Genomic DNA, 13,849 nt, shown 5'->3' with positions numbered 1-13,849 from the left:
TACTGTGGAGTGATGCAGATGTAATTAGTGGCTTGGCAACTGGTCCACATGTCTGTCATCAGCCAGATAGTGTGAACAGCACTCTGCTGCACAGCTTGTCCAACCAATTCCAGAACATCGTTATGTAGCGCTGGAACAGCAACTCTGCCGGACTCACGTCGGCTGTCCGACTCTTCGGATTCACGCCTAACTGCCCGATTCACTCCGGTAGCCCTTGTCTTCTCCAACACTGCCTTCTCAAAACAAATGTAACCTGTCCTGATGATGGCATAACACTTCTGCAGGCCAAAACGCAGTCGACTTCCACAGCAGAACCTCTGGCGCCCCCATTTACACCCTACCTAATTGAATTCTTGTATTTGTGTACCATTAATTGCCTGGGTGCTCTGAATATGTAAACAAATTTCTGCTTCACTTTGTTCTTTGTCGCGCCCAATTCTATTGCTGTATATACCACGTCATATGTCACTTGCGCAGTCACGAAACTTCACGAGCACTTGTAAACAGTATCTTGTGGGTTACATGACATTTAATGTAATGCAGTGCTACCTTCCCATGTGCTTGTACATATGAAGATTAATATGTCCAACATGACTATTAATTGAAATACAAACTTTCTTTACATGAATATGTCTCCCTGTGTTTCTCCCCTTTGGATTGAATCCATCGCAATTGATTGTGCTGTTTGTATTTGTCCTTCAAATGATACTCTTTTTTGAGACACTGATTGTTTGTTTGTTGGTCCGGCAGGGAACCTTCAATTTCGGGCAGATGGCTGCCACAAATTCTAGAAGAAAAGGGAGGAGGTCCAGTGCTAACATTTTAGCCAGCTTTGTGTTGGGTGCAGTTGGGTGATTGCATTCATACTGCCCCTCCTGCCAACACATGCCAGGAATAGTAGCCTGCAATTTTTTCTTTTCTGGTGTCACTGATGCAGGCAACTTCTTGAGACTGACAGCAGAAAGTGGTAGGCTCTATGTGTGTCTCAGTGGGGCAGTCAATGTATGCCCCAGCCATGGTCTCGCAACCTGACTCTGGTGCCATTGTGATGTTGCTGAGCTAGTGATACAACTGCACTGCTGGGGACAGGGCTGATTTTGATAACAAAAATGTCAACCTCTTCTTCATCTTCACCTTTCACCATGATCAGAGCCAATTGATATTCCCTTCACCAATACAACTTGCAGTTTTTTGGCTAAGGTCCTCGTCATAGCGGATTATGTGGCGTTTCTCAAATGGGTTGCTTGTCCTCCGGACCGGTACCATAGTTTGTACCAAGCTTACAATGACTAACACTTACGCTGCAAATGGAGCATATGGCAATGCTTGGCTCCTTCTCACTAACCGTAAGAAGTCCCAACTGGAAAGGTCCACTTTCTGACAAGGGTGCCACTGCCAATGGCGGACAAAGTGGTGATAGGTGGGTGTTTTGACCTTTACCTCTCTGCAGTGCCTAATTCTACTGAGGTGGTTGTGGATGTAGGTCGCTGCCAGGTCCTTGCAAGTATGGCAGCTGGCAGTGGTGGTGGTGGTATCTGTGTCACATCCCTCAGAGCTCGTTGATATGGTGTAACGTCGGTCTCCACTGGAGCTGGGCTAACATCCACGATCCTCCTATTCTTCATCCATAAATCTGACTCAGACTGAGGCAGCATCCAAGTGGAGTCTTGATCATCAGACGTGGGGCTTGGAGAAAAAGATGGTGGAGTACACCTCCTTTTTCTTGCTCGAGATATGGAAGACAATGGATCTTTTAAAAGAGTGGCTTCTTCTACTTCCGGAGCATGAAGATCAATCTCCTGAATTCCTCCTATTTTGGGAGTAGCTACTGTTGCTGGCTGTAGCTGTTGTTGTCCACTGATCTGAGTTTCCTGCAACAATTGGGTACAACTTTGCAAAAGAGATAAGTCCATTTCGCTGTTACTGCTCGTCGGCATTGCTGTGGATAGAGTGGCTGCCTCTGTGCCAGACATGGGTTGGGCCTAGGTTGGAGTGGGTCTGCTGATGCGGGGTGCTGCTCCCAGCTTGCACCTCGGAGGCCGGTGTGGCTGGTATACATTTGCTAAAAAAGGTCCTGGCCGGCACTCCAGTGGTGGAAATCAGCTTCTTTTCCTCCCCACTGTCCACTTTCTTGGTAGCACCTTTCTTTGGGGCCATCTTGAAGCTGTCAGTTGGCAGTGGCACTTAGCTTCACACGCTGAAGAGATGTCCATGTTGTGTGGTCACTCATCACGTCATGCACAGGCCTTCTGTCTGGCAGTACTGTGGGTGATGTTGTCTCTTGTGTACCTAAAAGCAAATATGCAAGAAGTGAAACGTGGCATTGTTCCAGTTAAATTAGTAGTATCATTTAGTGTGGTTATTTAAGTTATAAATATTTAACAATACAGTGTATCTATTTGTAAACAACACCAACCTAAACATTCATGTGCACTCAGGAAGGATGAGAAAGAGAAACAACAACACACAGATGTAGCTGTTAGCTTTATGTGCCTCACCATGGGAATGGGATGTGGCACATGGGGTTGATGCTGAATGTTAGGAAAATGGAAATAATACAATTAGAAAAAATTAAATGAAATTAATAAAGTTAAAAACAATAAAAAAACATTGTAAAAATATTTCAAACATAAATAAAAACATTTAAAAAAAAAAAAAAATTTAAAAAATGGTGAAGATTACCAAGAAGAAATTTGTAAAAAAAAAAAAAAAGCTAAAACAAATAAAATGTAAATTAAAAAGACGTTTGTGAAAATATTATTAAAATATAAAAATGAAAAAACCCACTGAGATTTGGGAGGCAAGGAGTGGTACAGATGAAAAATACAAAAAAAGTTAGAAATAATATATAAAACACTTTCATATAGTATATATGTCTGAGAATTGAGCTACTAGGCCTCAAGCATAACACCCAAAATGGCCACCGGCTACATGGTCAAACAGCAAGCAAGGAGGCATGGCCCCAAATAAAGAACACGTGCAGGACTCTCAAAAACACACTGGTTGCCTACACAAAATGGCCACTGACCACACGGTCAAACAACAAACAAGGAGACATGGCCACAGCAATGAACACGTGCAGGTCTATGGCAAAAGTACACTAGCTGCCTGCACAAAATGGCCATGACCACATGGTCAAACAGCAAGCAAGGAGGAATGGCCACAAACAAATAACACATGCAGGCCTATTGGCAAAAGCTCACTGACTGCCTTCACAAAATGGCCACTAGTCACATGGTCAAACAACGAGAAGGAGACATGGAATGCAAAGAACACATGCAGGCCTATGGACACTGACAATAATAAATAGCCCCTGGCCACATGATATGCGGAACTAAGACAAATGATGGCCCATGGCAAACACACTCACACACTGGCCAGACAAAGGAGACACGGTAACACAGCGAACACAGCATTTATTCAGCAATGCCAAAAATGAAAATTAAATGGGCTAAAGTTTTTAACAACTCGCATCCTTCATAGACATTACCCCACCAATACACTGTTTGCAGAAAAAAATGAAATACCACACAAAAACACATTTTGTACTTTAATCCAATGCCATACATGCCCTAAAAGATGTTTTAAATCAACAGATACCACAGAAAAAGTTGTTCCATGCACCTGTGACCAGAGCTGGGCCTACTAGCTGGAAGGACCATTGGCAGACTATGCCACATTGTGAATTAAATGACTACTGCACATTTTTTAAAAACATGGTGAAAATGTACTAAACTGTACAACATTTTTCCTTTACAAAAGAAGAAAAATTACATGCAAATAAACAACAACATCCAGCAAGGAGGCATGGCCACAGCAAAGAACACGTGCAGGTCTATGGCAAAAGTACACTAGCTGCCTGCACAAAATGGCCATCACCACATGGTCAAACAGCAAGCAAGGAGGAATGGCCACAAACAAATAACACATGCAGGCCTATTGGCAAAAGCTGACTGACTGCCTTCACAAAATGGCCACCAGTCACATGGTCAAACAACGAGCAGGAGACATGAAATGTAAAGAACACATGCAGGCCTATGGACACTGACAATTATTATTATTATTATTATTATTATATATTTATAGAGCGCGACAGCTACTTCCAACGGAAGTGTCCCGGCGCTAGCGTCCTACAGGTGCAAGGGATAGAGCAAGGAGAGGCTAGCAACGATCTCTATGGCATTCTGAACAACCAGGTCTTGAGTGCCTTTCTGAATGGCAGTTCCCTGTCCAGCTGTCTGATATCATTGGGTAGGGTGTTCCATAACATTGTAGTTTTCACTGTGAAGGCACGCCCACCTGTCCTAGCCTTTCTAAACCTTGGAATGATTAAAAGATTTTGGTTGCAGGATCTGAGAGTTCTTGCGGGAAGATATTTCTGAAATATCTGTCTCAGATAGTAGGGTCCAACCCCTCTCGGTGCTTTGTGAGCCAAAACAAGGGCCTTAAACTGCACTCTTTTCCTTACCGGCAACCAGTGCAGGCTTTGCAGATGAGGCGAGATATGATACCGTAACGGCACATTCCTCAACAGCCTGGCTGCGGCATTTTGAATACGCTGCAGTCTACCCATCAAGTAATCCGGAAGGCCAATATACAAACTGTTGGCGTAGTCGAGTTGGGAAGTGATAAGGGCATGCACCACTGCCTTCCTACAGTTCATAGGAAGGAAACGTAGGAATCTTCTCAGTGTCTTCAATCTCCAAAAGCATTGAGAGGAGATATGCATGACTTGAGCCTTGCCAGACAGTTGCGAGTCAAACCTGACCCCTAGATTCCTAGCCGCCGTTACCGGTGTTGGGGGTGGATTCAGTTCTTCAGGCCACCACAGCTCCGCCCGGGGAGGAGAGGATTGGTTGAAGAATAGTACCTCCGTCTTATCAGCATTTAGCTTAAGACAATTTTCAGTCATCCAGGAGGAGATGTTAGATAGGCATTGCTTAAAGTTGATAAAGGCAGTATCACTATTTTCCTTAAAGGAGAAGATCAGCTGCGTGTCATCTGCGTACGAGACAACTCGCACCCCCCATTTCTCAATAATGGCAGCAAGGGGTGCGAGATAGACATTGAAGAGCGTCGGACTCAATGCCGAGCCCTGTGGCACCCCCTGCGCCAAAGATCTAGGACTGGAAACATGAGGGTGTATAGCAACCTGTTGTGACCTCCCCTCCAAGAAAGACTGAAACCAATTCAACACGGTCCCCGTCACTCCAATTCGGTGTAATCTATGTAGGAGAATCTCATGGGAAACCGTGTCGAACGCTGCAGATAGGTCCAACAAAACCAGCATTGCACAACTGCCTTGATCCAAGGTTTCACGGATCGACTCGGTGACTTCCAGTAGGGCAGTTTCCGTGCTATGACCCGCCCTAAATCCTGATTGTGAATCATGAAGGTGATTATTAGATTCGAGGAATTCCGAGAGTTGTCTCTGGACTTCTTTTTCAAGGATTTTAGCAGGGGCTGGCAATAGTGATATGGGCCTGAAATGTTTAAGTTCCGAAGGGTCAGCACCTTCTTTCTTAAGAATTGGTCGGACCAGTGCCTTTTTCCATTCCGATGGGACGATACCCGTCTCCAAGGAAGAATTCCACAGTGAATTCAAGGAATCGTTAAGAAGAGGAGCTAGGAGTTTAAACACTCTGGCCGGGCAGGGGTCCAGAGGGGAGCCAGACTTAATTTCCTGAAGTTCCTTCAAAGAGGCTGCCTTCTCAAATCTGCAAAAAGATGACCAATTGGCTGCCGTACTGGTCAGAGGTAGATCGCGAATACCGGTTGAAGGAAAGGTGGAATAGATCGTCAAAATTTTGTACTGAAAAAAAGTGGCCAGCTGCTCACAAAGGTCCAGGGAAGGTGTGATAGAACTCTTAATGGCTGTAGGTTTCAGAAAGCCCTCCACTATCCTGAAAATCTCTCTGGAAGGATTGTCTGTGTTCATAATTTGTTTAGCCATGTAATCTCTCATAACCTTACGTTTTAGAGTATGGAATTTTTTTAGGGCTATCTTATAAACTTCTTTAGCCGTGGAGTCATAATGTTTTCTCCAACTCCGCTCAAGTCTCTTACAATGACTCTTTTCGCAACGAAGCTCTGTATTGAACCAGGGTGCAGATGGTTTATTCCTCACCACCTTACAAGGTTTAATCGGGGCCAGTATGTCTAAGGCTTCCTTGACCCATGTACTGACCAGGGAAGTGTCCAGATCCGGGATCCCCGACAAAGTTGGGGAGGTCTTATCGAGTTCTTCTCTCATGGATTGCAGCGTAACTTTCTTCCAGTTCCTCCTGTTTTCTATCATAGGTTTGCTAAGATTGTTAGCACACTTATAACTCAGCCTGAACAGGACCACCATGTGGTCAGACCATGTAACCGGAAGCAACTCTTCAACTGTAAGAAGGGGATCATTGGTGAAGAGAAGGTCTAAGGTATGACCGGCTGCGTGAGTAGGAGAGGATATTTTTTGCGCTAAGTTAAGACTACTTAGGAATTCTTCTAGTTGGTTGGCTAGAGGGCAGCTAACATTGTCCATATGGACATTAAAATCACCAAGAACGGTGAAATTAGAATAGCGCAAAGATAGGTTGGCAATGCAGTTAAATAACTTTTGCCAATAAATGGCCAATGTGTTAGGGGGTCTGTAAACCAATAATCCCGCCATTGAGGAATTGTTGGAGAATTTGATGTGAAAGGCCATGGCTTCGATAGGTCCCAGGCCTTCAGTTACCATGTAGTTTATATCCCATTCTTCCCTTAGGATTATAGCGAGCCCTCCTCCCAACCTATTGTCTCTCCTATTTACATTACACAGCCTATAGCCCACAGGGACCGCTAAGCTAATATCAGGGTTGGAGCATTCTCTTAGCTACGTTTCTGTCACAAACAGTATGTCCCAATCATGGGTCTTCAATAATAACCAGACGTCTGCAGCATGTTTGGGGAGAGATCTGCAGTTGATCAGACCGGCCCTAATCTGCTGATCGTCCTTCCGACTGTGAGGAAAGACAGCACGAGATGGCCCCATATCCCTCTCACGAGTCCTGGCCTCCTTCCTGACACCTCTATCAAACTTAAAATTGCAAGACTGACAATGAAACTCTACCTGTCCTCTGCCTGCAAATGATATGGTGTCTGGAGCGCAGCGCATAGGCGCGGAACATTGAGGCATTGACAAGGCGAGCAGCTGGTTACGAGTCCAGGGCCTCATCGGTTGGGAGGGCTGTCGAGCAGCATGACTGGCACTGAGCACGGGTCGAGCGCGGACGGGCGCAGACGGGCTTGCCTTAGGCGCGCCTTTGGCGTGCCAGCGGCGCGCCCGCTGCGCGCGTCCGCTGCGCGACCGCTTCAGTGCCATAGAAATAGTCTTTTCGCCCCGATAGACCGCCCACCTGACCTCCCACCAAAAATGGCCGCCGTGACCCCGAGCGCCCGATCCACAGGAAAGCGCCTGCTCGGGACTGGGATGGCTGTGAGGCAGGTTAGTAGGAGACCAAGATGTATATAACTGACCCAATGATTAAAAAAAGGCAATCTTAAAATACTTGTGTGCAAAAACAGCAGGAGTGCAAAATACGCGTGTGAAACGGTAAAACAGTTAAAAAGCACAGATATACATCCAATCACCACATAGCATACAGTTCAGTAGTTCAATAAATTCAAAGAATGATAGAGAAGCGCTATCCTGCTCTCGGCTCAAGCCTCAAGAGCGAGTGGACGCTGCGCGACCGCTTCAGTGCCATAGAAATAGTCTTTTCGCCCCGATAGACCGCCCACCTGACCTCCCACCAAAAATGGCCGCCGTGACCCCGAGCGCCCGATCCACAGGAAAGCGCCTGCTCGGGACTGGGATGGCTGTGAGGCAGGTTAGTAGGAGACCAAGATGTATATAACTGACCCAATGATTAAAAAAAGGCAATCTTAAAATACTTGTGTGCAAAAACAGCAGGAGTGCAAAATACGCGTGTGAAACGGTAAAACAGTTAAAAAGCACAGATATACATCCAATCACCACATAGCATACAGTTCAGTAGTTCAATAAATTCAAAGAATGATAGAGAAGCGCTATCCTGCTCTCGGCTCAAGCCTCAAGAGCGAGTGGACAATAAGAAATGGCCCCTGGCCACATGGTATGCGGAATGAAGACAAATGATGGCCCATGGCAAACACACTCACACACTGGCCAGACAAAGGAGACACGGTAACACAGAGAACACAGCATTTATTCAGCAATGCTAAAAAAGAAAATTAAATGGCTAAAGTTTTTAACAACACGCATCCTTCATAGACATTACCCCACATATACACTGTTTGCAGAAAAAACATGAAATACCACACAAAAACACATTTTGTACATTAATCCAATGCCATACATGCCCTAAAAGATGTTTCAATTCAACAGATGCCACAGAAAAAGTTGTTCCATGCACCTGTGAATAGAGATGGGCCTACTAGCTGGAAGGCCCATTGACAGACTATGCCACATTGTGAATTAAATGACTACTGCAAATTTATTAAAAACATGGTGAAAATGTACTAAACCATACAACATTTTTCCTTAACAAAAGAAGAAAAATTACATGCAAATAAACAACAACATCCAGCAAGGAGGCACGGCCACGGCGAAGAACACATGCAGGTCTATGGCAATAACACATGAGCTGCCTATGCAAAATGGCCACTAGCCACAGGTTCACAACAACAAGCAAGAGGCCTGGAAAACAAAGAACACATACAGATTTTGTATTTTAATCCAAAGCCATCCATTGCATAAAGGATATTTCAATTCAACAGACACCACATAAAAAGTTATTCCATGCACCAGTGACTAGAACTGGGCCTACTGGCTTGAAGGCTCATTGGCAGACTAGGCAATTAGTTAATTAAATGAATATTACAAGTTAATTCAAAAGCATTGAGAAAATGTGCTAAACTGTGCAACATTTTTCCTTTACAAAAGAAGAACAATTGCATGCAAAAAAACTCGTGCCTACTTAAACTGCAGTATAAACCAAAACTGGGCTCTGGCTCAAAAAATCAGCTGGACTAAGCCGAATTAACTAAACCAACAAAACATCTTGTCCAAACTGAGACCTATTAGACAACAGTCTCTTTTCAGAAACAACCTATCATGAAGTGAAACAGGAAAGGAAGGCTTTACAAATTGCCTGTTACTCAGAAAAACTTTTATTTATTTCATATTTTTCTTTTTTGTGTGATCAGCAATTATTAATTGCACATTTGTAATTTACAAAAAACCATACATTAAACGTACAAATATATTGAAACACAATGACACCAGACTAAAAATACCCTAGAGGTTTTTTACACTACGTACATTCATCAAGCATTCTTGGCCAATCCATTCATACCAGAAACTGACATACACTAAACAAAACGGTCCTTATGACACCTCTCCCTTTTAAGATGAGTTGTTATCCACACTTTATGTGTATTGTGACATTTTCTCTTTTTTCATAAACAGTTAAAGAACCAAAAAAACATATAGGGCAGGGCTTTCAAAAAGGATGTACGAAGGACCGACTGGTCGACGCGTTTCGAACCTCTATCTTTATGAGGTTCTCCTCAGGACCAACCAATTTCTGCAATACAAAACGAAAAGGCAAAAAAACTAATTTAGATAAGTGAACAGTTTAAGAACTTAAGCCAGCCCCCACCAGCGGCTTAGCACACCCACCTTACGAAAAAGTGTCAGAATGGAACCTTGACCTTCTTTGGCCTTCAAACAACTCTAACAGCTAGAGCGGGAGCTGTGAAAACAAATAGAAAATTCCCATTCGTGTTGTCATTCTTTCCCTAATATGACAAACAAAACAAAACAGACATCACAACAGCTGCATTTCCTTTTTGCTCACCCTGAATTCTGTAGTCTGACTCGTTGTATGGGCTGATGAAATATTTCCGTACCAACGTGGTCTCTACCTTTTGCAAGTTTGCTGGGTACTTAGTCGTGTATCTTTCCTTTCTCTTATCGTCAACTGAAACTAAAGGTAAAGGACGTCGCCATTAGATAAATTCGACTATTTCTAACGACGCTGGTGAGTAAGAGATGAAAAAAGGGACCATATTCCGCTTACCCAATTTTTCTCTATTTACGGCATGCCACGAGCCCGTGAATCCACGTAAGGCACATCGAGCCTTACGTGGATGCAGTTCCTGGATTCCATAAAGCTAATAATAATGCCCCATTTGCTCTTCCACAGTCTGAACAAAAGGACCAGATCAGTGAACTCTAAAGGTCTAGATCAGGGCATTGATGGTTTCACCTTTTGATGAGGGTTATACAGATGACTGTAGTAGCCATATTAGAGAATATCAAGGGACACTATTGATGAGGCCCATCTGCATCAGCCCTTTGTACAATGCTTTATTATAACTGAATTATTGCAATACAATCTACGTATCTATGATTTTAATGGTTGCATAATTTGTGATATTTGGATTTCTCCAAACCTTGGAACCCAATTCAATGAAACATAAAACAGAACATCTCACATGGATGAAACATGACACATATATGCCTTACATTTAGCAACCGAAGCTACCAATGGCTGAAAGTCAATACTCTTTAACAAAATATCTTAGCACGAATTCCAACAACAAAAATATTGGGAGGTAAGTATATGTAAGTCAGTATAGATTTATTATTCCCAACTCCACAACTGCATACCTTGAACATATATATATCTTGGGGTGCGGGAACTGTAAGTTTGGCTTGCAGGGCATGCAGTGGTTTTTGATGGTTGCCCTGCATCTGCCAATGATTGTCATTTATAAGCTGGGAGAATGGGATGGTTTTCTATTTTTGATTTTCATTGAATTTGCTAATTAATAATTATAGAACTGCTCACCTGCATTGCCAGCTGTAAACGCCTTGTACATTAGTTTGTACTTTTCAGATTCACTGCCAATTTTGAAGGAGCTATATTTGGCAAAAGACTTAGTTTTGTCAAAATCCTGAAGATCTATGCGAAGCTCATAACTCCCTGTGAAAACATGAGAAGAATAGTGAATAGATAATTCTCAACATAGTCAAACCTCACACTTATTCATTTCTCAACATGAAAGAATGTTCTTCAATGCTAAATTTGTAAAAAAATAAGTGCCAGGGCTCTCGTCAGGAGGTCACTGCAGCTTGCACCACACATTGCCCCTGTCATGCTGCCAATGATAGTAACAACACATTTACTAACCATCACACTCCTGCAAGTGTGACAAGTTAGACTATTTCAGTCCCCCGAATCCATAAGAATGGCTTGGACAGCAGGTAATAGTCATTTGTAATGTATATTGAATTAATAATTGTTGTTGTGATCATCTCTAAATTAGTCAGACAGCGCCACCTCGTGGCAGACAGTCACAAGTGCTGGTGTTGACAGTTAAGTGCCAGTGACAAGCATTGGAAACCACTTGCTCAAATTAAGCGTTGGTTCTATTGTAAGATTAAAAGCAAAGTGTTTGCTGTCTCATAAGATCTTATTGCAAATAAATGTGATATAAATCTGATGTTAAACAAGCCAGCCAAACAGACCAACGCTTGGGGCCCGATTTTGAGGTTGATTGACGGGGATCTAAATTATATCTTAATGTACTTGTAAGAGGGTGATTGGGATATCTCTGTCAGTTGTGATGGATTATCATGGAAACTTTCTTTTCCTTGGTTTTATGGCATCTCTGAAGACCTTGTTTTTGTTACCTTTGAGTTTTAATATACTTTATTAATTTGCAAAAAGAAATTGAATTAATGAAGTTTCAGAATAATATGGAGAAGGATATGCTTAATTTATTCACAACCATGAAGAGCTTTATTACACCTTTCCATATAGTGTTACTATGATCTTCAAGATGGGTAGCAATCACTGAGGGGTATGAGTGGCATCAAATAGAAACTCAAGTTGTCTATGATGTCACTAAGGATCCTGAGGTGACAAATATCCCCGTAATTCACTTTTTACCCATATACAGTTTTATGCTCTGTATGGCCCCAAAAATCTTCTGCCCCTGCTTCCAACAGCTATTTAGGGGCATACAAGTAATGGGGGAGCCATACATAACATGGGCTCTCCTCCGTGACCCAAATGTGAAAAAATACCTTACCTGCCATCCTTAATTAACTCCCACCACATTCCTTGACTCCCTTCCACCTTCTGCAACTGTGGTTTCCACTTTCAGTCAAAGCAGACAACAGCACTGCACTGACAGGCTGTCATAGAGCCCTGTCAGGCTGGCCTGGAAGGCCTTTAAGATGTAGCAACAATGGGTAATGAGTTTTGTTATTGAATGTTGCTACGTTATAGTAGTGAATTACCAGATTTAGAATCTGGGGTAAAGGATAGAGACAAGAGTGAAGCACAAGTTATTATGTCACTCAGAAGAACCCTGAGGTAAAACAACATCCCCATAATTCACTACCCATATGTAATTTTATGTTGTATATGGTCCGCAAGATCATCCGCCCCTACTGTTAACTGCTACGCAGGTGCAGAGGACAAATGGGGAGAGGGGGCATACATAATATAGCCTCTCCTCGATGGCCCAAATGAAAAAAAACCTTTACCTGCCACCCTTACACAGCCCTTACCGCCTTCCCTGCTTTCCTTACCCCGCTGCAGCGGTGCTTCCTACTTTTAGTCAAAGCAGACAAGCAAGCTGTGCTGACAGGCTGTTAAAGAGCACATCTTTCAGCGTGCCCTGGAAGGGTTCCGTGGTGTAGCATCAGTGGGTACCAAGTTTAGATATCAACTGTTGCTACATCATAGCAATCAGTTACCAGCTTCATAAAAACAGAAATAAATGATAGGGGCTCTCCATGATAGCCATACATAACAATGCAATATGCATCATGCCTGGCTAGCTAATGATTCAAAAGCTGATGAAAGTTTCCGGGGGCATCATGGTGCCTAATGTAATGATTTCAAATGCAAGTATTTCTTCATTGCCTATATCAAGACACTTGCTCACTGAAACACAGCGCACTGAATGTATCACACTCCTTTCGATCAGTGCATTAATGCAGGAGATTGCAACTGTGAAATGTTAGTTATTCGGTTTACTACCTGGAAATTCATGCAAATTCACACTTGACCACAAGTGTTTGGAACAGCACTGTTGAGGAAAACAATTAGCAGTCTGGTCCTTTCACATGTACCTTATATTGCTTACACAGCATTGCGTGTGCAACACTAATTTCTTTATGTTTCAATAATTCTTAATTAATTTTCTCCATACAAGATAATCCAGTCAAAAGTCTTTATTCGGTTTAAGTGCAAACCATAAAAGCATACTACAATATAGTAAATAAAAACACTTAAGAAAATACAGATTTCATTTTAAATAGTCAATAACAATTAAAACATGTGAAAACTACTAAAAAAGGCAACAATCCCATTTAAAAAGCATTTAAAAGAGGATACAATTCATTTCCTCAGAAATCTAATTACCACAGATAAAAAATTTGCAATGTTAAAAGTTTCCCAAACATCAGTTAACATTTGAAGGTAGAGAAAAGCAGGTCTCACCTGCACAAAGCCTTTGTTTTTTAAAATAGGGAGTAAGAAGCGTTTCCTAATATCAATAAAGTGCTCACAGAAGAAAAGAAAGTGTATCATATCCTGTGGTGAAAAATTGTCACAGGAACAAGGACCAAAATCCTCTACCCTTTTCCAGCCTTTCTTTTCTCCAAACAGTAGGTGTAATTGATTTAGTCTAAATCTAGTCAATAGAAAATGGTGATTTGCATTTGTGACATAGCCTAGGTATGGTTCCATGGATGGAGTTGTTTTACATAACTGGTGAGCCCTGACGGTGACCTTTGCCAGCTCGTTCCCTTCCCGAT

The 13,849-nt window shown here is 42.6% G+C and overlaps 1 protein-coding gene across 2 annotated transcripts in view; it reads right to left on the bottom strand.

Moving 5' to 3' along the window:
* The window catches only part of LOC146868569 (ficolin-2-like), a 304,347-nt gene that overhangs the window by 27,750 nt on the left and 262,748 nt on the right, over positions 1–13,849 (bottom strand). Inside the window, exons 5-8 of one of the 2 annotated variants that reach the window (XM_085611381.1) lie at positions 10,866–11,000; positions 9,870–9,998; positions 9,692–9,764; positions 8,729–9,596 (exon numbers count right to left, since the gene is read on the bottom strand). In XM_085611381.1, coding sequence (XP_085467507.1) covers positions 9,736–9,764; positions 9,870–9,998; positions 10,866–11,000 — 293 coding nt within the window. In that variant the 3' untranslated portion in view covers positions 8,729–9,596; positions 9,692–9,735. Of the gene's footprint in view, positions 1–8,728; positions 9,597–9,691; positions 9,765–9,869; positions 9,999–10,865; positions 11,001–13,849 lie in introns of those variants that run through there. The other variant, XM_085611372.1, reaches the window with a different exon arrangement.

Source organism: Triturus cristatus, chromosome 1_2 (genome assembly GCF_964204655.1).
Source record: "Triturus cristatus chromosome 1_2, aTriCri1.1, whole genome shotgun sequence".
NCBI classification, from domain to species: Eukaryota; Metazoa; Chordata; class Amphibia; order Caudata; family Salamandridae; genus Triturus; species Triturus cristatus.
Note: the sequence above shows the minus strand (reverse complement) of the source record. Positions and strands in the feature narration are given on the sequence as shown.